General features: G+C 36.5%; 1 protein-coding gene across 4 annotated transcripts in view; it reads left to right on the forward strand.

Annotated features, from left to right (window-relative positions):
- The window catches only part of ACSS3 (acyl-CoA synthetase short chain family member 3), a 144006-nt gene that overhangs the window by 92575 nt on the left and 31795 nt on the right, over positions 1-19636 (forward strand). For all 4 annotated transcript variants that reach the window (XR_014297403.1, XM_082665176.1, XM_082665175.1 and 1 more), the window contains one exon: positions 6272-6375. Coding sequence is in view for 3 of the 4 variants with exons in the window: in XM_082665176.1 (XP_082521302.1) it covers positions 6272-6375 (104 nt within the window). In the remaining variant the exon portion in view is untranslated. The remainder of the gene's footprint in view (positions 1-6271; positions 6376-19636) is intronic.

The following is a 19636-nucleotide window of genomic DNA, read 5'->3' on the forward strand; positions in this document are numbered from 1 at the left end:
TTCTTGACAGGAAAAATGCACACAGGGAAATGGTATGGGATATGAAAAAGCAGCAGCAAAAACTGATGAAATATGTTGTTGAATTTATATAGTTGTTACTGTACTAATTATAATTGGATATTATGTTTAAACAGAAGCCAAAATAAATGCAATAAATAACTGTAACAAAACGGTGGAGAGTTTTTTCAAAAGGTAATTTGAATTTTCTAGTGGAGAGTAATAGAAGAAAACAGAATGAAGGAAAGATGGAAATAACCACAGGGACGTTGATGGAAAAAAATAATGATGTTCTGTTGTGTGAACTAGAGTTGATGAGGCATCACTGAAATAATCTATTTTTATTTAACTTCTGTTGGCACAAGTGAAGAGTAATATTCTCTTGTTTGGTAGTTTATGGACCTTGAAAGAAATATTCATTTTAGTTTTCTTCTGCCCTAACTTTATTACCTCAGAATTCTTCACCATAATCTATCTTTGGCTTTTTATCCATTACTATGCAGCTTCCTGTGTATTTTGGAATAAAATTAATTTAACAACATAACCATTTTTCTGTTTCCCTTTTTGCTTAATTTTCAACTTAATTTGAGTCTTGAATCATACTCAATTTTATATAGAATTGAGGAAAGAGGTATAGGTCTCATTCACATTAATCTCTCTCCCCCTTTTTTCTACTCTGGGTATTGTATATTATCATTTTGTTTATCCTTTTAGTATTATTCATCTGGAAGTAGATTCATCTTTCCATGTGTTACCATTATCAGAGCATCTCCCATATATTGAATTAGTATATAACAATCTAGGGAAGCATTATCCAATAAAACTGATGTCTACAATATAGTAGGTACCAACCACATGTCACTACTGAACTCTTGACAAAAGGTTAATACTATGAAGAAATTGATATTTTTAATTTTTTTCAATTTTAACTAATTTAAATTTTAAATAGCCAGAGGTGGCTGGAAGCTACCATATTGTACAGTGCAGAGACAGGACATATATAATTAATATGGGTAAATTTACTCTCCGGAGAATCCAAATTACTGTGAAAAATGGCAAATTTTCACTTAAAACAATTTTTTTTAATTGTGGTAAAAGTCACATAATCTAAAACATACTATTTAAACCATATTTAACTGTACAGTTCAGTGACACTAAGTACATTCACACTGTTGTGCAACTCTCACCATCATCCATCTCCCAAATATTTCACCTTCTAAACTGAAACTCTGTCCGCATTAAACACTAGCTCCCCATTCACTTTTATGAAATGAATTTGTAAACAAAAATATATTTTTGAATTTTTTAATATGGAGCATTTATCTGTTTGTAATATTGATAAAATAATGGCAAGGTCATTAATGAGAAATTTCACTGTTGAAAAATGTTTCAGTTCCTTTTTTGCAAGTCTAAAGGACCAAATGTTCTTTACAAAATAAGAATATAACTCTTGCTCTTAGGCATGAGTTTATCTTTAAACTATTTTATAATTTATCTTTCAATTATAGATTTATACTAAGAGTTTTTAAGTAATCATTTGGTTATAAAAATATAAAATTACATATCATGGTTTTGTTTGTTGTGAGGAATTAGGTGTTAAGTAATATTGGATTAAATATTTATTAGAAGATTTTAAATTGTCAGTCATGTCTTATTCCTGAATTTTATCTTTGTTTATAATGTGTTTATACTCATTAATATTATACAATTTGAAGTCTGTAATTGAGAAAAATAATAACTTTGGGGCAGTTTTAGGAACTTTAATACAAAAGTAGAGTGATAGTTTCTAGTGTATTTAGGGAAAGGGGATCATCTATACTATTTGATGTTTTTCTAAATTACCAATGAGCCCCAGAATTTTCCTCTGCTTTTGGTAAATAGTAAAGTGATTTTAATGGAAATGGAGGGATTTTTTCTGACTTGCAGAGAAGGCAGACACCACTTTTACTATTCTTTATTGAATATCACACCTTTCTATTTTGCTTATTAGCGCCATTATGAAGATTGCTATCATGATGATACTAATGTAATTAAAAGATAAGAAGAAAGGCAATAGAAATGTAATGCAAAACAATAATAATACTACGTTTAAAGATATATAATGCTGAAATTTATCATGAGATAAGGAATCAGTGCTATGCATGGTTTTTCATTATTACAATCAATTATTTAAATTAATAGTTTACTTGGCTAGGGAAAAAAAGCCCAAAAATTAATTAAAACTTGTAAAAATGCTGGTAATATCAGGTATGAATTATCCCTGGATTAGCCAAATATTATTTTATATGGTGTGCTAACATTTTTTAAGTGACAATATTTTGCATTACATTTTCATTAATAAATATTTTTGAAATTCTAGGTATTAAGTTTCATATATAAACTAATCACATGACTCTATGGATCGTCCAGAGCTCTTTGAAGTAATCTGTGGCTTGGCAGATGATGGAAATGTGACCTCTGATATCCACAAAACTCTTCCTTTTGGTTGTTCTTTGCCTGTACTGTTAGAATCAGCCAAACCTAGCATTTTACAAATTTTAATACAAATCATCCAAATGCACAATATTCTTTTTTTTTTCAGACAGCAAACTATTGGAAATTTACTTCTGCCCTTAAAGAAAAATTTGGGACTAATAAATTCTGTTATACATGTGCTATTACAAAGAAAGAAGGTGGAAAAGGTACAATATGCTCCAGAAAATGATTACACCTTCAATGAAATACAAAGAATAGCTCCTCTGTTGGTTAGTAAGAAAACCATGCTTGAAACCCCTTGTAGTCATAAACGGCAAAAATACAACAAAAATCCCAATATGTACATATAGGTGTGTGTGTTCTTTCTGTTCTTCAAATTTCCTGTGATATTATACAACAGCAATACGGTATTTTAAAGTTAATCTATTGATAAAGTGTGAAGCATGTATCAATGATCAGTCGTTAAAGGTATCTGTTTAGTACAGTTTGAGGCAGCACAAAAGCAAGCAATAGTGGACATTTTCAGTCTTTTTTGCTTCTACAGTTTGTCATGGATAGCCGTGTTTTCCTCCTAATCATGTTTTCTTTAATGTTACTTTTATTTAGGGTCAGGTATTTGAGAGTTTGGGTTTTTGGCTTATTTATGTGTTGGTTTTTCTTCTTCCAGTGACATACAACATATTCCTAAAAGGCTTTTCAAGGAAACGGGAACTGTCAGTGGTAACAAGTCCCGTTGCTCAGACCTCCTAGATTATCCCCTGGCTCCACCTCCACTTTTTTTCCCCGGAGGTCCCCGGGGGCTGCCTGGGTTCAAGTCTCACCATCTCTGTGATGGCAGCAGCCTCCCAAAGCCAGGGCCCCTGGGCTCCTGTCCTGACCTTCCTTCTGTCCTCCCCACTCCTGCCAGTGGCGTCTTCCTAAAGCAAAAATCTCACTGTGCCACTCTCCTGCTTAAAATCTTTAATTAGCTTTTTTTTTTTAACATCTTTATTGGAGTATAATTACTTTACAATGGTGTGTTAGTTTCTGCTTTATAACAAAGTGAATCAGTTATACATATACATGTGTTCCCATATCTCTTCCCTCTTGCGTCTCCCTCCCTCCCACCCTCCCTATCCTACCCCTCTAGGTGGTCACAAACCACCCAGCTGATCTCCCTGTGCTATGCGACTGCTTCCCACTAGCTATCTATTTTACATTTGGTAGTGTATGTATGTCCATGCCACTTTGTCACAGCTTACCCTTCCCCCTCCCCATATCCTCAGTCCATTCTCTAATAGGTCTGTGTCTTTATTCCCATCTTACCTCTAGGTTCTTCATGACCTTTTTTTCCCCTTAGATTCCATATATATGTGTTAGCATACTCAGCCATAAAAAGAAATGAAATTGAGTTATTTGTAGTGAGGTGGATGGACCTAGAGTCTGTCATACAGAGTGAAGTAAGTCAGAAAGAGAAAAACAAATACCGTATGCTTTAATTGGCTTTAATTAGCTTCTCACCACCTTCATGGAGAAATCCAAATTCCTTAGAAAACTCTATAAGCTCCTTCATGACAAGGCCCAGGCCTGCGTCTCCAAATGGCATCACTTGTTCCTCATTTACCCTAGAAATGCATAATATTCTTAATCACAGAAGTTTAAAAAAAATCAGGAAGCTAATAGTTTGAATAAGATACAATTAAAATATGTTTATATTTTTCAGTCATAAGATTATCAACAACATGGCGTTTATATTTTTATTTTGTCTTGTTTTTACATAGCATCTAAAATCATAGATGTATCAACATCATTTTTTTTTTTTTTTTTTTTTGCTGTACGTGGGCCTCTCACTGTTGTGGCCTCTCCCGTTGCGGAGCACAGGCTCCGGACGCACAGGCCCAGCGGCCATGGCTCACGGGCCCAGCCGCTCCACGGTATGTGGGACCCTCCCAGACCGGGGCACGGACCCGTGTCCCCTGCATCGGCAGGCGGACTCTCAACCACTGCGCCACCAGGGAAGCCCTATCGACATCATTTTAAACTTTAAAACTTTACACTAGTTTTTCTTATACTTTAACTTACTTTTAATAGCTTAATGTGTTACTATTTATTTCATCCTGCTGTAACATTTCTGTCTGATGAGGTCATAATTGATAATCCAAATTTTAATTTCAAGCAAGTTATAAATGAATACATATTTGATTACCTGAATTTTAGCTTGAATTGCAAATATATATGTAGTTTGCTTAAAGTTTAAGTACCTAAAAATCCCAGGTATTTTGATTGCTATCGAAGTCATAAGGATGAACGATCCTAAGGGGCTCACTGTGCACTGTGAGAAATAGGCAAGAAGCAAACAACTATAGAAGGAGATATATGTTTGTAGCAGAGGCAGGAAATGCATGTTGTTGGAGCACAGAGTGAGAATATTTGAATCTTCATCAGATCATCATGAAATGATGTAAGTTAAGGGAAGGGTAAAAAATCTTCTGTGGCTATACTACATTGTTCAGGATGGGTAGGCAGGTTTTTATTTGATTAGTTTTTATTTATTTTTTTATTTTTTTGGTTTTTATTTTGATGATAATGAATTAACTCTTATACACACATTCTTTGTTTTTTTGTTTTGTTTTGTTTTGAACATCTTTATTGGAGTATAATTGCTTTACATTGTTGTGTTAATTGCTGCTGTATAACGAAGTGAATCAGCTATACGTATACATGTATCTCCATATCCCCTCCCTTTTGTGTCTCCCTCCCTCACCGCTCTAGGTGGACACAAAGCACGGAGCTGATCTCCCTGTGCTATGCGGCTGCTTCCCACTAGCTATCTGTTTTACATTTGATAGTGTATATATGTCCATGCCAGTCTCTCACTTCATCTCAGTTTACCCTTTCCCCCTCCCCGTGTCAGCAGGTCCATTCTCTACACCTGCGTCTTTATTCCTGTCCTGCCCCTAGGTTCTTCAGACCCTATTTTTTCTTTAGATTCCATATGTATGTGTTAGCATATGGTATTTGTTTTTCTCTTTCTGACTTCACTCTGTATAACAGACTCTTTGACTGACAGGCCATGGGGGGCATTGAGAATAGAAGAAAAAAATAGTCATTCTCTCAATGAACCACCAATAGTGTCAACTCAATTCTATTTTTCCTATTTCATCCTTTCTACACTGTGGCATGATGTTCCCTGCAAAGGATTCTTCGTCTCTTAGTAATCATACATTCCTTTTGATAGGAGGCTTTTTAACCTAGAAGGCCACAATGGCATTTCTTTTTAAATCACTAATCTTTCTTAAATATGTCCTTGGCATAGGGGAAATATGTGTTGAAATCGTAATAATCTTTACCAAAGTAACTCATGAGAAGGAGCAAGTGCATCATATTTATGAGCATATTTGTTGCCTTAGCTGTTACTCCAGAGTGTATTTTTGTGTATAGACTTAAGTAGAATACAGCAATCACATTTGGAGCTAAAATTAGCAGAGATAATGTCAAGGAGGAAAAAGGTTTTTCATTTTTGATTATTAGGTGACTATGACATATATTACAAAGATCAACTCAGTTGCTCTTCTCAGAACTGAGAAGCTGTAGCTGTGAATTCTGCTTTTGAAGCATCTCTCTCCAGTGCTGTGCTATGCATTTAGTTATACCGCGTCCAAACAAATGATGCCTCTAACCATTCTGCAACCATTCTACAGTGTTTTCCTCGGACAGAATTAATGTGATTGGATTCTACAATGTTTAAAAGAAGGTAGATGAAATTGCTTCAGTTTATTTTCAAGGAATAATTTGAATTCACTCTCTCTCTAATATTCAGGTTCAAAACATTATTTGTGGCTGGAGAACGATGTGACGTGGAGACCCTGGAATGGTCCAAAAAGGTCTTCAGAGTACCTGTCCTAGACCATTGGTGGCAAACTGGTGAGCATTTTCCAAACATGTACCTAAATATTGCAGACATGCTCAGAGGCACTGCAAGGATAGGAGGAAATTCTGAATTATGACCATCAGGCACAAACTCAGAAATCAGGTGGTTCTGGTTTCGATAGAAATAAGCAATTCTTTGATTATCTTTTTGTTAAAAAGTCTCCTTAAATGACATTGATGCTACCATTCTCTTGGTCCCTGGGTATAAAGCCCTGAAGACCACTTTTGCTTCTCATCGTCTTTGCTTCATATATCCAGTGAGTCACTAAATCTCAGATTTCCCTTTGGATTCATCCCATCTTCAGTACTCCCATTGCCTCTAGCTGCAGCAGCCACACTGTCATCTACCCTGATTTAAATGATCCTCATCACTCTGTGCTCCCTGCTTTCCTATAAGCCTGCACACTGCTGCAGGAGTACTTCTTTAAAGCACTGTTTCTTTTAGAGGATTTCCTGTGGTTCTCTGGCTCTTTTCTTATGATCAATCAAATCAAATCTCTTCTGCCTAGCACTCAACAGACAAATGTATTTTTCACCAAAACGCTTATCATTATATCTGTAATTTATTTATTTACTTATTTATTCTCTATTTTCCTCCCACTAATTGATCCTTGGGAAACAGCTTGTCGTATTAAGTGGATAGAATAAAACTTTGGTGCAGATAAAAAAAGACTTTCTGCTGCTTCTTTTGAGGAATGATTGTGTACATATGTAATAGTAAGAAGTTTACCTGGAATCTGTTTTCCTTGTCACCGAATGTAGTGATTTTGTTGGCTTTTCCATTTGGCCCACTGAAAGGAGCTGTGAGTTATCAGAGCCTTTACAGACTTCCTATGTGTATATTTCAGTTCAGTCCTACTCAGTTCAACTACTTAGATCAACACTTGTATATTAGTATTTTCAGAATTTCCATCTTCTGAGCATTTTGGGCAGGGCATCAAATTTGGATTAAAAAATTAATAAAATTTCTAGCAAAAATTAGGTCTGATTTTAAAAATTCTAGCAAAAATTAGGTCTAATTTTAAGATCTAGAAGATCAAGTGAGAGACTAAAACTGAAGTTCAGTGTTTAATATTTTAGAACTCTTTGATTCTGATAAATTATACTTTTATATTTTCTTGGATATTGCTCTTTTGGAAAATGTGTTTTCTATATTCATTATAATATGAAACATAAAATGAATGATCAGAGCAGAATACATGTTCTTTAAATAAGATGCAAATCAGAAAGAAAGTTTCTGTTGTCTGTAATTTGATTTGCTAAGGGAGAAATTTCTTATCTAAATTCAGATGTGTAACTATTCGGGAAACAAAAAAAGGTAAGATTCAATTTGGAGAAAGAGCAGTGCTATGCGTAAAATACATAAAAAACAAGCGAAGAATTATTGCCTCTGCAAGGAAGAGTGTTTATAGACTTGATGAATCCCCTATTCATCCAGAAAGTTCTAACAGTTATTTTTCTGGGCGTAAGGAGGAAAATATTTTATCACCTTTAAGATGGTTTTCCAAGGTGGTTTTCCTTTCCTGGTCAACATACAACTTGTTTCCAATACACAGTGACCTCACACAAGTGCTTGCAGAAGAGTTCTGTTCCCCACCCCTGGCTCCCTTAAAGGTGACTATGCTAAAGCTTGTTGAAGGCAACCAACACATTAATAAATAAAATTATGATTTCTTTACTTTTGCTTATTGATATCGTTGCACATAATAGCCTGTGCAGATGTATGTAGTTAGTGCATCCAGCCTTACAAAAAAGCTCACTGAATCCTGAGAAACAAGCATAAGAGGTCTCTGGTGGGTACTGAGTTCCACATGAATTTGCAATTTTTCTTTGACGTATTGTTCAGAAGGAATTAGTAGACACATTATGTCAGTGTGCTTTGAATGGCTGCTCATTACTGTGGAAAACAGTGTATTTCTACTAATAATGACGGATTCTTTCCATCCCTCACATTTAATTTTACAGCATTTGATATTGTGTCCAACTAAAGTACACAAATACATACATAGGGATAGGTATGCAGGTAGGTAGGTAGCTAGCTAGCTAGGTTAGTGGTTTTGTCCTTTATAAAAGAAATTTATCCTACGTGGTGCAGGTGTCTGCTACTAACAGAAAATTTAGTTAGAATCTTTATTTATTTGCATAGAAGAAATCAGTTCAGTATTTTCAAAGTTGTATGTTGTGGTAAATAATTGCAAAGTGATACTGAAGTTTAATACTTGCAGCTGTTCACCTTTCTTAAGGTGATATCAGATTAATGGGGGAAAGGCAAGCACTTTATGGGTTATTATTAACTCTTAGAAAAAAGAAAGAAAAATTTGATATTTCTAGCACGTTTATGAATTTCCTAATATTTTACGTATCAAATAGATGGTCATGCACTTCCTCAAGAGGTAGATCAGCAAAAACCTGATCACATTTGAAGGAAGATTAAGCTTTGCCCAAAGGAATATTTTTCTTTATTTAAAATTTCAAGTCTTCTACAAGGTTGCTGTTCCTTGTTATTGACTTAGAAATTGATATTATTTTATACAATCACACACTTTTATGAGCCTTCCATGCAATGCATAATTTATGAATTTGCTCTCTGATTACATTAATATATGTGTACAAATGAGTTGTTAAGAAACTGTGATGTGTAATTTGGAATTAGTCAGGGGTATGTTAAGTGACTAAAATGTATGAGTGAAAATTGATTAGTTCCTGTGACTTGGGCTATAAGAAGGCACTCTGCAGTCATTCCATTTATATTACAATGTTGTTTTTGTTACGCAAGTGAAATTTGTATTAGCAACAGCAGATTTCTAGTGACTAACATCCTCTTTTGATCGGTTAATATCAACACTCTGTGATGTCTGATTTAAATAATACCTAAGATTCTAAATTGAGAACTAATCTGTGGAAAATCCGAGAACAGATCAACTCCTCGTAGGGGCATTTTAATAAAGAATTGTCTCTGTTCAACACCACTGAAGCATTAACCCCTTGTTTTGGATTGTAATAATGTAAACATTTAATGCTCTCATGAAGGAAATTGGTCTTGCTAAGTTTATATAGGAGAGTTGTATATATTTGATTCATAATTCTGGGTAATAGACAAATTGTCATTTACTCAGATGCTTTATCTTCATAGTAATTTATCCATAAGATGATTGGAAGCATCTGGATTATTGACTGAATTTTTCATTTTTTTAAATAGGGGTTAAGAAATAGAGGTGCTACAATCATAATTTGAAAAGGGGAAATTAAGAGAATTGATAATTGTTCCCTTAAGATATGATAATTTGTGTACAAAGAAATAAACAGCCAGAACTTCATTACCCTCAGTTGTACAATCACCAGATAAAACACTGCACTGCTATAGATCATTTTTAGTACTAAGATGAGCTTTTCCAGAAATCAAACAGCACAAAGAAAGAACTGTCAGTGCAGTGCATTGTGTCCTTTGCGAGAATTTTTTTTTCTTATTTAAGATGCCTATGAAGGAACTGTTTTCCTTTTGAGTGAATCACCTAGTACAAAAAAATAAATAAATAAATAAACAACTAAGTACTAAAACCCAAAACGTAGTAGACCTTATCCCTTTCTGAAGTTTCCTCCTTCCTTTTTCCCTTCCTTCTTTCCTTCCTGGCTTCCGGCCTTCCCTTCTCTTCCCTTTCTTTTTTCTTCCTTCTTTCTCTCTTTCCTTCCTGTTTACTATAAGATATGGCACTAGTTTAGAAATGACTGCAGCAAATGTTATTAACATTAATGTAAAATTAATGTTATTTAATTTTACGTAGAAAACCTTTATTCTTTTACTTGCTATCAGTCACTTAAATAAAGATAACCACTGCAAAGTTAGAACACTCAAGTTCCACAGTAGCTTTTATAAGGGACAACTTGGTGAAGGGTTTAGATCGAAAGAATCAATGATTCTTTCCACCTGCTAGCAGAACAAATCTGTGTGGTTTCCATCAGAAGATACATAGAAACCTTATGTTAAAGTGTTTTAAGTGATGCCCCCCCTCCCCGTAGTGATGAAGTAATTGAAATGAGGTAATGACCACCAACTTGAGTAGCACTGGGTGATTTTGTTGTTTGTTTTGTTTCCATCACTTTAATGGAGGAGTAAAATTCTTCGTAGAGTTTTTATAACCCCTAGGAGGGATTTCAGTGAGAAAATGGTAATCTAATGGATTGAGACATTGGTGGCCATTGATCTTACTTTATCTGCCTTGAGCCACCTTTGCTGAGTTCTTATATCTTGAAGTAATCACAACATTTCTCTCCCTGTTTGATTGAACTGCTGCAGTTGTAGTTGCAATTGCTAGTTCTGAAGTAACTATATTCTATATATAGCCTAAATGCTCCTCCTTTGAGGAAGAATCTGATAATTCTGGATTTTACTAAAATGGACCCACAGGCTCCAGCAAACTTCAGTCATGCTGATTCTTAAATCAAAATCATTGATCCTAAAGGCACACACATCCTAATACCATATTATTAAAATGTGTCAAGGCTACTTGACCTGATAATCCTTATTTTTGCGCTGTTTGGTAGGATATACTTCCTGAGGATAGGTAACTGGGACAAGAGTTTTAACCCACAAAAATTGGTTAAGCTGACCAAATTCAGTCCTTATCCTTAGGTGTATCTGGAGAAGATCCATTAGCCCAGGATTTTTTAAAGGCAGCAATATCTTTTATTTACAAGAATCAAACCCACAAAATGGAATAATTCATTATAGTTTAATAACAGTTATCCTAACCAGAGATCTCTATGAGAAGTGATACAGGCTCAAATATAGTACTGTCTCATTCCTCCTGGGTAGACTAAATGTGATTTAAGACTTGATAGGTAGAGTGTCAAAGTTTAAGCCACATTTTTTTCTGGATCGTCCTCTTCCTTGGTTACCCTTGCATTTTCACACTTTCCACTTTCAGGCATCTGAACTGATATACTTACTGAAGAGGAATTTCCATCTGTCAGTGTGTAGTTCTGAGTTTAGTCTGTGACAGGGTATTCTCTTCATCCCTGGAATTCCACATTGGGAGTTTTATGACTCTTGTTATTTCTGCCTTTCTTTAAACCTTGTTACACCCATGTGCTAGTGTGTGACTTTCTTCCATCTTAAACATACCTAGCTTGTGCCCCATGCAAAATCCTGTATGTTTTCCTGCAAAATGGCTTCCTAGGGCTAAGGGATAAGAAGCTCTGTATGGCTGACAATACAGCGAGGAAAGTATCTTCTTGGTGACTATCTTGATGACTCTATCTTTAATTATTCAAAAATCTGTTCTCTGTGGTTTGGGTGCCAATAGCCACTAGCATACATTCCTTTGGTTGCAGATCTTGAAGTAAAATATTTCTATGTACAACCAAATGCTGCCTTTCTAGGTTTTACTTTTCAACTGTCATTCCCTGCTTTCTGGGTTTTACTTAATATTTTCTGAGCCCATCAAATTCGGGCTGTGGTGGTAGGGTTTGGTTAAAGTATAGGCCTGCATTTTCAAAGACGGTGGATTGAAGTAGACTTTTGGAATACACACTGTGGAACTCAGGGTTAGACTGGATAGGCAGTGCCATTGCCCCATGAACTGGCTTGTCCAGAATATACCCTATGATGCGTTCAAATAGCAGAATGTAAAGAGTCTTTAGAAATATGAATGAGTCACTATTGTCTGATGAATTTTGTTTTTCCCAGCAGAGTGGTCAAAAATAAATTCATCTCTCTTTTTCATTCACGGGAAAGAAATTGTAGATAGTTTGGCATGAGAAGTTGTGATTGGGAAAAGCAGTCACATAGACACAGTGTCATGTCAGCAGTGTTCAGCTAGTAAGACTGTGAAAGTATTCATCTGGTGAGGGAGGAAAAATGTCTTGATGTCATCTTTGTTGCCTGGCAACAGCATTTTTTTTTCTCGTTTAGAGCAAGTCTTCGTTAGTTTAAAGTAGGTAATTGTTGCTGACAATTTGAGAAGCAGGAGCTTAGAGGTAAGCTGTGTGAGTTTGGTTTGTGGAAGGAATAATCTTTTGTCAAATGTTAGGCTTGGTGAGGCTTTCTCTTTTGAAGTGAATAACTGTTTACAAATTATTAATCCATCTGAAAATGAATATCCCAAGTCACATAGCAGCCACTGAATCAGACATTTTCATCTTTACAGCATTATAATGTGGGAAGAACACCAAGTTGGTGTTGTTTTCAGATATGATTACTATACATGAAGTAGTTCAGATATGTATAATTGCTTTTTAGAAGCCCTGTTTATGCTCATTATTATATTAGTGATAATTTTTGACAAGAAACTAAACACTAAGAAATTGATTAATAATATGAAGTTGGTTTGGTCTTTGAAATATCATTTATTTTAATTGTCCTACCCTTGCCAAGAATCTCATTTAATACACTCTAGAAAGGTGGAAATATGTCATGTTTTTGTAGATCTTTACGAGACGAAGAGTTCCTAAACCCTCCCTTAACAAACCTTATTGTCTGGAAATTTGATTTTCCCTTGTTGCATGTAATTCTCTGCACTGTGGGCCCTTTGGCCCCATGAAGTAGTAGTTGCCAATTCCTCTTTTGCTGTCCGTTCTAATTAGAAAACAACAGGTGACTGTTCTCCTTGGAAAAGCAATGTGGGTAGTAAAAAGTGATACTGAATCCCAATAAGACTGTTTAAATCCTGGTTTAGCCACTTACTCTGTAGCCGCTGGCAAGTCTCTAATCTAGTGCACGTGTGTTTGCTGACAGGCTTGTAGAAAGCTTGAAATGAAGTGAAATGTATATGAACAATGCAGCAAGTTCCTGGCCTACAGTAACATTCAATAAACATTTTTCTTTTCCTTTCCTTTCCTTTCTGTGAATAATCTTTCATGAATATAAAGGCCATTTTTAGCATCCTGGTCTGTAGATAGTCCAGACTCAAGAAAACTTAGAACATAAGACTCAATTTATAAATGAAAATATTAATCATAGAGAATTTAATTTCCCAGTGTCAACTAGCTAGTTAACATTAGAACCAGAACTCTCATTGTTCTGTGTTGATCAGAGCCCTTTCTTCTTATGTTTTATCTTATGCTTTCATTAATACAGCATTTTTTATCTAATTCAACTACAGGTTATTTATGAGTTTCTCTTAAGGTTAGACGCAGTGTGCTGGTGAGAGAGTAGGATAAGACCAGTGTCTCTCAGGTTGAATTAATGGTTTGCTTCCAGTACCACAAGGTAGGCTGCGTTGAATCAAGCATTTTAAAATGTAATTGTACCATCTCGTGAACACAAAAGATTAAATTGATTTTCTTTCACTGTTGTACATCTCACTGTTTCTACTTTCTTTCTGCTACCACCATGCAAGGTATTTATAGCTCACAGTATAGATTTAGAGGTGTAGAGAATGGTTTCTTTACAAATTGCTTCTGTGCCCATCATGATGCTGTGATTAATATGACTCAAGGGCCCTGTGCCACTGAATTGATTTATTTCCAGGACTTCAGCTCTCTGCATGGGCCACCAACTTCTAAAATCCATACTGTTTAAATGTAGTGTCTCTAGAACCGCAGTGGGAGCACAATGGCAGATTTCCAGATGCAGCAGGAGCACCTGTTTATAGAGCTGAACCTGCCATAATGTTCTTCCTCTTAGCCCTCACCCACATCTACTCTTCTTTCTGTGTTGTCTTTCATCCATAAGCCAAAACCCTGGGGGTTGTCCTGGATTTCTCCCTCTTGCCCTGTCCCTATATCCAAACCATCAGCAAGGCCTTTTGATTCTGAGTGTAACTCCAACTTGGTCTCATCTTCCACTGCCACTCACCTGCATCAGACCACCAACATCTAACTGATTTCTTGCTCTGGGTTGGGATTCTCAGTTTAGTGCCACAGTTTGCAACTGAAGAGCTTTTTCTAAAGTGCAAATCTGAACAAATCTCCTCTGCTACAACTCCCCGAGTCCCCCAGTGTTCCCGGAATAATATCCAAATTTCTTAACACTTCGCGATCTGCCTTTGCTCCCCCCTCTCATTTTGTTCCTTATTTCTCTTCTTTCACCCCTCGCCCATCCCCCACCCCAGCAGCCCTGCAAGCTTTGCTCTGGTAAATAACTTGCAGTCAGTCCTTGGTGGTCTAATGTCTCAACTTTGCACATAACTTCTGTTTCTGTTAGGCGTGTCTTTCCATCTTTAACACTCTCTTCTCCCCAAAAGAAATGCATTACGTAGGTTGGGTATGTTCAATAAATATTTGTTGAAGGACTGACCTTTGAATATCATTCTTGGAATAAGAAAAAGATTGTAACAGACTTGCAACAGTAACATACAGTTTTTTTCTCTTTCCTGAGTCCTCTATTTCTCTTGTTCTCTTGTTCATTTTGGGATTGCATTGTGTGATTTGCTACTTATTTTTTAAGAACAGGGATCTTAATAATGGGAGTCAGAGCCTAAAATTATGTAAGTATGTATTTACTAGTCAGAAAACATTTCCTGAGCACAAAATGTCAGGGATTAGGCTTTGGTCCTGCTGATACAAATGGTTCTCAAAGCACACAAGAAGAACCTGATTTCAACTGCAGGCTAGGAGAGTGTTTTCATATAATTACATGCACAATTCTTTTTTGAAAGATTTTGTAATATTCTTAATGTCAAGTGTTCCAAGTATCTATTGCTGTGTAAAAAATATTTACCCTAAAACCTAGTGGCTAAAAATAACCACCATATCTCATGATTTTATGGATCAAAGATATGAGTAGAGATCAGCTAGGGATTTTGTGCTCCAAGTACTGTTGATTGAGACAACACAGAGAGAATCGTGTGGTGAATGAGCTGCTCTGGAGGCTCCAAAGTGGCTTCACTCTCATGCCTGGGACTGCTGGAAGGCTGGACTCAGCTAGGACTGTTGTCCAGAACGCCTGCAAGTGGCATTTTTAGCTTGGCGGACTCAAGAGTAGTGGACCACCTTACATGGCCCCTCACGGGCCCCTGAGACAGTGTTCTGAATCTCTTAAGGCGTGTGCCTATAAACTGACAAAACATCACTTTCACTCTTTTCTGTTACTCAAAGCCATCACAAGACAGTAGAAGAAGTATTAAACAAGTTGCACCCACCTGTAATCCACGACTGTGGAGAGATTTCAAGGTTGTGAGTGTAGCCTTTGGACTCTTCAATGTAATTTCTCCTTTGCTCACCATTCAGAAATGGTGTTAAGAAATTCTGTTAATATTTTAATGTGTATCTTGCCAAGGTGTATATTTTTGCCCAATGTATATTATTTATTAAAAAATTAAATCACATTGTGCATTGTGCATTTTACAACATTTATCTAAACAATATTTTGTGAGAATTATTTCCTATCACTAGACATTTTCCTATGGTGTTTGGTTTTGCATTACTCCTTAATATGGAATAATTCCTATTTTTTTGGACAATCTTTTAAACTCTAGTATAAACAATACTGTGGCAAACATCCTTGATGCTTAATATTTGTGAGCTCTTACAAATATTTCCTTGTGTATATCCCTTAAAGTGGAACAACTGAGTTAGAGGCTATGCTCAACCTTTAAGAGTTTTTAGAAAAATTGCCATTTTTAAGGCTTTTTATAAGAATTGCCAACTCGCCTTTCAGAAATGCTGTATTGATTTGTAGAAACACTAACACTTATATAACAAAAGTGATTGTCTTTGGCTTGTGTGGGCAATCTGTCTCCCATCTACCACCTAACTGAGCTCTAGTCTTTCTGTCAATCTAGTGAATTGATTCTTGCTGTTCAGAAAGCCACAGGAATCTCTGTCGTTAACCAGCCATCCTAAAACAGCTCCCATCTGTCCATCATTTTCTCCCACGTCGCTCTCAAAGCCCCAAATTAAATAAACCTGATCATAAAACCTACATGATGCTCAAATATTTAAGTAGATTCTATTTGCATTGTTGCGATTCGTTAACTTCTTTGTTTAAAGGTCCACACTAGCTCACAACATCACTCAGACTAAAAAAAACTTAAGGTTTTAAGAGGACTTTGAAGTAGTTTTACGTGAGCTGTCTCCTCACTACGTCTCTGACTTTATTTCCTGTTAATACTTTCCTCATTTGTTCTGCTTCAGTCCCTGTGGCTGCCTCACTGTTCCTCAAATACTCTAGGAATAAACCTACCTCGGTACCTTTGCACTTGCGGTTCCCTTCTCCTGGATTCTTTGTCTCTAGATATGTATAAGGCACACATCCTCACTTCTTTCAAGTCTTTACTCAAATGTCACTTCTCAGGGAGTTTTTATCTGGCTACCCAGTTTAAAATTGCAATCCCTTCCCATCTCTTCTCATATCCTAGTCTCATATCCTATCTGTGCTTTCTTTATGTTCTTAGTGGTTATCACTCTTTGACATTCTGTATGTTAGACTTTTGAATGTTATTATTGTTTGTTTCCCCAATTAAAATGTGAGCTCCCCGAAGGCAGGGGTTTTGGTCACTTTTGTTTATTGCTCTATCCCCAGTTCTAATGACAGCACCTAGCACATAATAGCTGCTCAATAAATGTTTGCTAATAAGTGGTACGTACCACCATTACTTCCATTTGCAAGTATGAGAGACTGGACTCACTCCGTGTCACAAAGGTTTTTCTTCCTCTGCTGGGATGCAGTCTGGGTGAGCTCTATTTTCTTCTCTCCTCTGTATTCTACACGGGAACCTCATGAGTGGCACACTTATCTATGCCATTCTTCTGCTCTGAAAGAACTATGCGAACCAGGACAAATGGTTTAAATTTTCTATGTTAGGCCTTAGTACTTTTCATCTGTTAAAATAATATTTCCTTTTCTCCCTATCGGCTTATAGTTGGATTAAATGCAATAATATAAACAAAAAGCACTTAGCACATGGTACATGGCATAACTCATGTTTGAAAAAATTATGTTTATTAGTTCTCTCTCCTTTTCTTTAGAATTTTTAAGGAAAATTCATTTAGGTAACAGCTCACTAATGCAATAAGGTGGAGTGCGGCAGTAAAAACACTAAAATAATAATGAAATATCTGTATTAGCTTCTCATGCAGTGTGAATGTAAAACATACCAAGGTAACTTATTCTTCACAGCCTTCAATGTCCTGCCATCTTCTTCCTGGTTGTCTCTTACCTAAGGAAATTATGCTGGTGAATTGCTGAGCATTGTCTTTCTAAGGTTGGACCTCTTTGGAAAGATTTCTCCAAATGAAGTGTCCAATTCTTTTCTTCAAAGACAATGTTCTGGTTTGTTCAATGTAGCTCTTTCCCAGTCAAAATGTGACATCTGGATTTCCTGTCTGCTTAGATAACTGCTAGCCAGTTAATTATAGCCTGGGCAGTGTGAAGCAGATGTTTTTAGAACGTCTTTGAAATGGGGCTTTGGGAGTCCTTTGGAGCTTGATTAAGGACTGCAGCATGCCTGGGGCTTTCCCTAACTGGAAGCCTGTTCTGCACGTGGACCTGCTGGGAAGCCAGGGTGGTTATACAGTCTGTGTGCATGAATGTGTGAGCATGCATCTGTGTGCCTGCGGTGCAGATTGATCAGTTCTTGGGTCTTGGGACGTTCAGGGGTATAAAGAGAGAAAACCAAAGTCTCTGTAACAACCATTATGGTCTTTCTCAACCCACTTTTGTCCTAACTGTGGCTGCTTTTATTATACTTAGATTCCTAGGAACTGTCATTTTGTCTGACTGTATCCTTTGCATGTCACTACCAACAGTTCATTTTTAATGCTCTAAATGAATATCAAAATAAAGTCAATAAGTGCTCACTTTGGCAGCACATATACTAAAATTGGAACGATATAGAGAAGATGAGCATGGCCCCTGCACAAAATAAAGACAACAAGATGCTCAGATTATTAATGTTCAAAGTATAAACTTACATTATCTTCTTGAAGTAACTGAATGCATAATACTTTTCATTGCCCTTAAAATTCAGTCAAAATAATCATATAGAAAAATATGCTTTTCATAGTTCCTTTACAATCATAAACTACAACAAAACAGCTGAAGGTTAAAGGTTATGAGTATGTAATCACTATGAAAAGATGCTTAAGAATCTCAGGAAGGATGTATAGTGTCAACTTAGGCAGTAGATATTGACAGCACTTCAGTTTCTTGTGTCTTTATTTAAGAGTAGGTTTTATTCTCCCTTCCTTTTCCCACACTCCCTTCCTCCCAGTTTTCAGAAGAACAGAGTGCCCATGTCTTTTATAAGAATCCACACTGAGATGAGATGAAGCAGGGTGCAGTTACAGTTTCGTTGTTGCAGGGTTTTTGTTTTTCTTTTAAGCAGCAGATACTAGAACGATTGATAGGTATGAGAGCCACTGGAAGGTACATTTGTACGTTCTAGAGCTATGTGGTGACAAGGGCTGAGAGGCCTTGTGGTGTTGAGAAGTGTCAAGAGTTTGTACTTCAGGTGATCGGAGTGCCCCTACTGAGCACCTGAACTTGACAAGATATGCTTTAAAAATAGAAGATTGACTTCAGAAGCTGCTTCTCACCACGGTGGGAGGCAGAGCGGCAGCATCTTGAAGGGGACATCTCTTTTCCTAATGTGTCTTAGTACCTTCTGTTCTTCTTGTCACCTTGTTATGTCTGAGTACCTTCCTTTAAGCACCTCACTCTGCAGGGTTGCTTCCTGTCATCACCACTGCTCTCATCTCACTGCTCTTGCAGGGTAGCTGAGATAAATACTCAGACGTTTTCCAAAAGGCAAAGGGAAAAATGCTGCTAAATTTCCAAACCTGTGGATTTCCTCCCATGCTTTGATTGTGCTGTAGGGAGAATGCTCATAGCTGATAGAATGCCATGGTCATAAAATGCCTCCCGATTTTTTGTCATGATATGAAAGTGTTTGAGAATTCTTTGTCAAACACCAGCAATGTCTTCTCCGGTTACTCGCTGCTTCTCCTCAGCGGTGACCGTCTGGCTTAGCACCTTAAGCACTGGACTGTCACTCAGGAACTGGGTTTTAAAGTTCGAGAGTTCATCTTCTGTTATTGATACCAGCTGAGCCGCCATCAAAACGTGAATAATAAACTGAACTACTCTGGAAGGTAAAGAACAGTAATAAATTCTTCCCATCATTCTAAAGTGATATAAACACATGATAAATCATGGTGGAAACCAGAGTGGAAGAAATACATTCTGAGTCCTTAGGAAGATAGATGTTTTTAATATCTTGGATTACTTTGGATCTGAATGGCTTGGCAGTTAATCCCTTGGGTGTATGTAGGTGTACATTTATGTGTATAATATTAAGCCAGTAGTTCTGAAATT

Source organism: Grampus griseus, assembly GCF_964374135.1.
Source record: "Grampus griseus genome assembly, chromosome: 11".
Classification (NCBI taxonomy): Eukaryota; Metazoa; Chordata; class Mammalia; order Artiodactyla; family Delphinidae; genus Grampus; species Grampus griseus.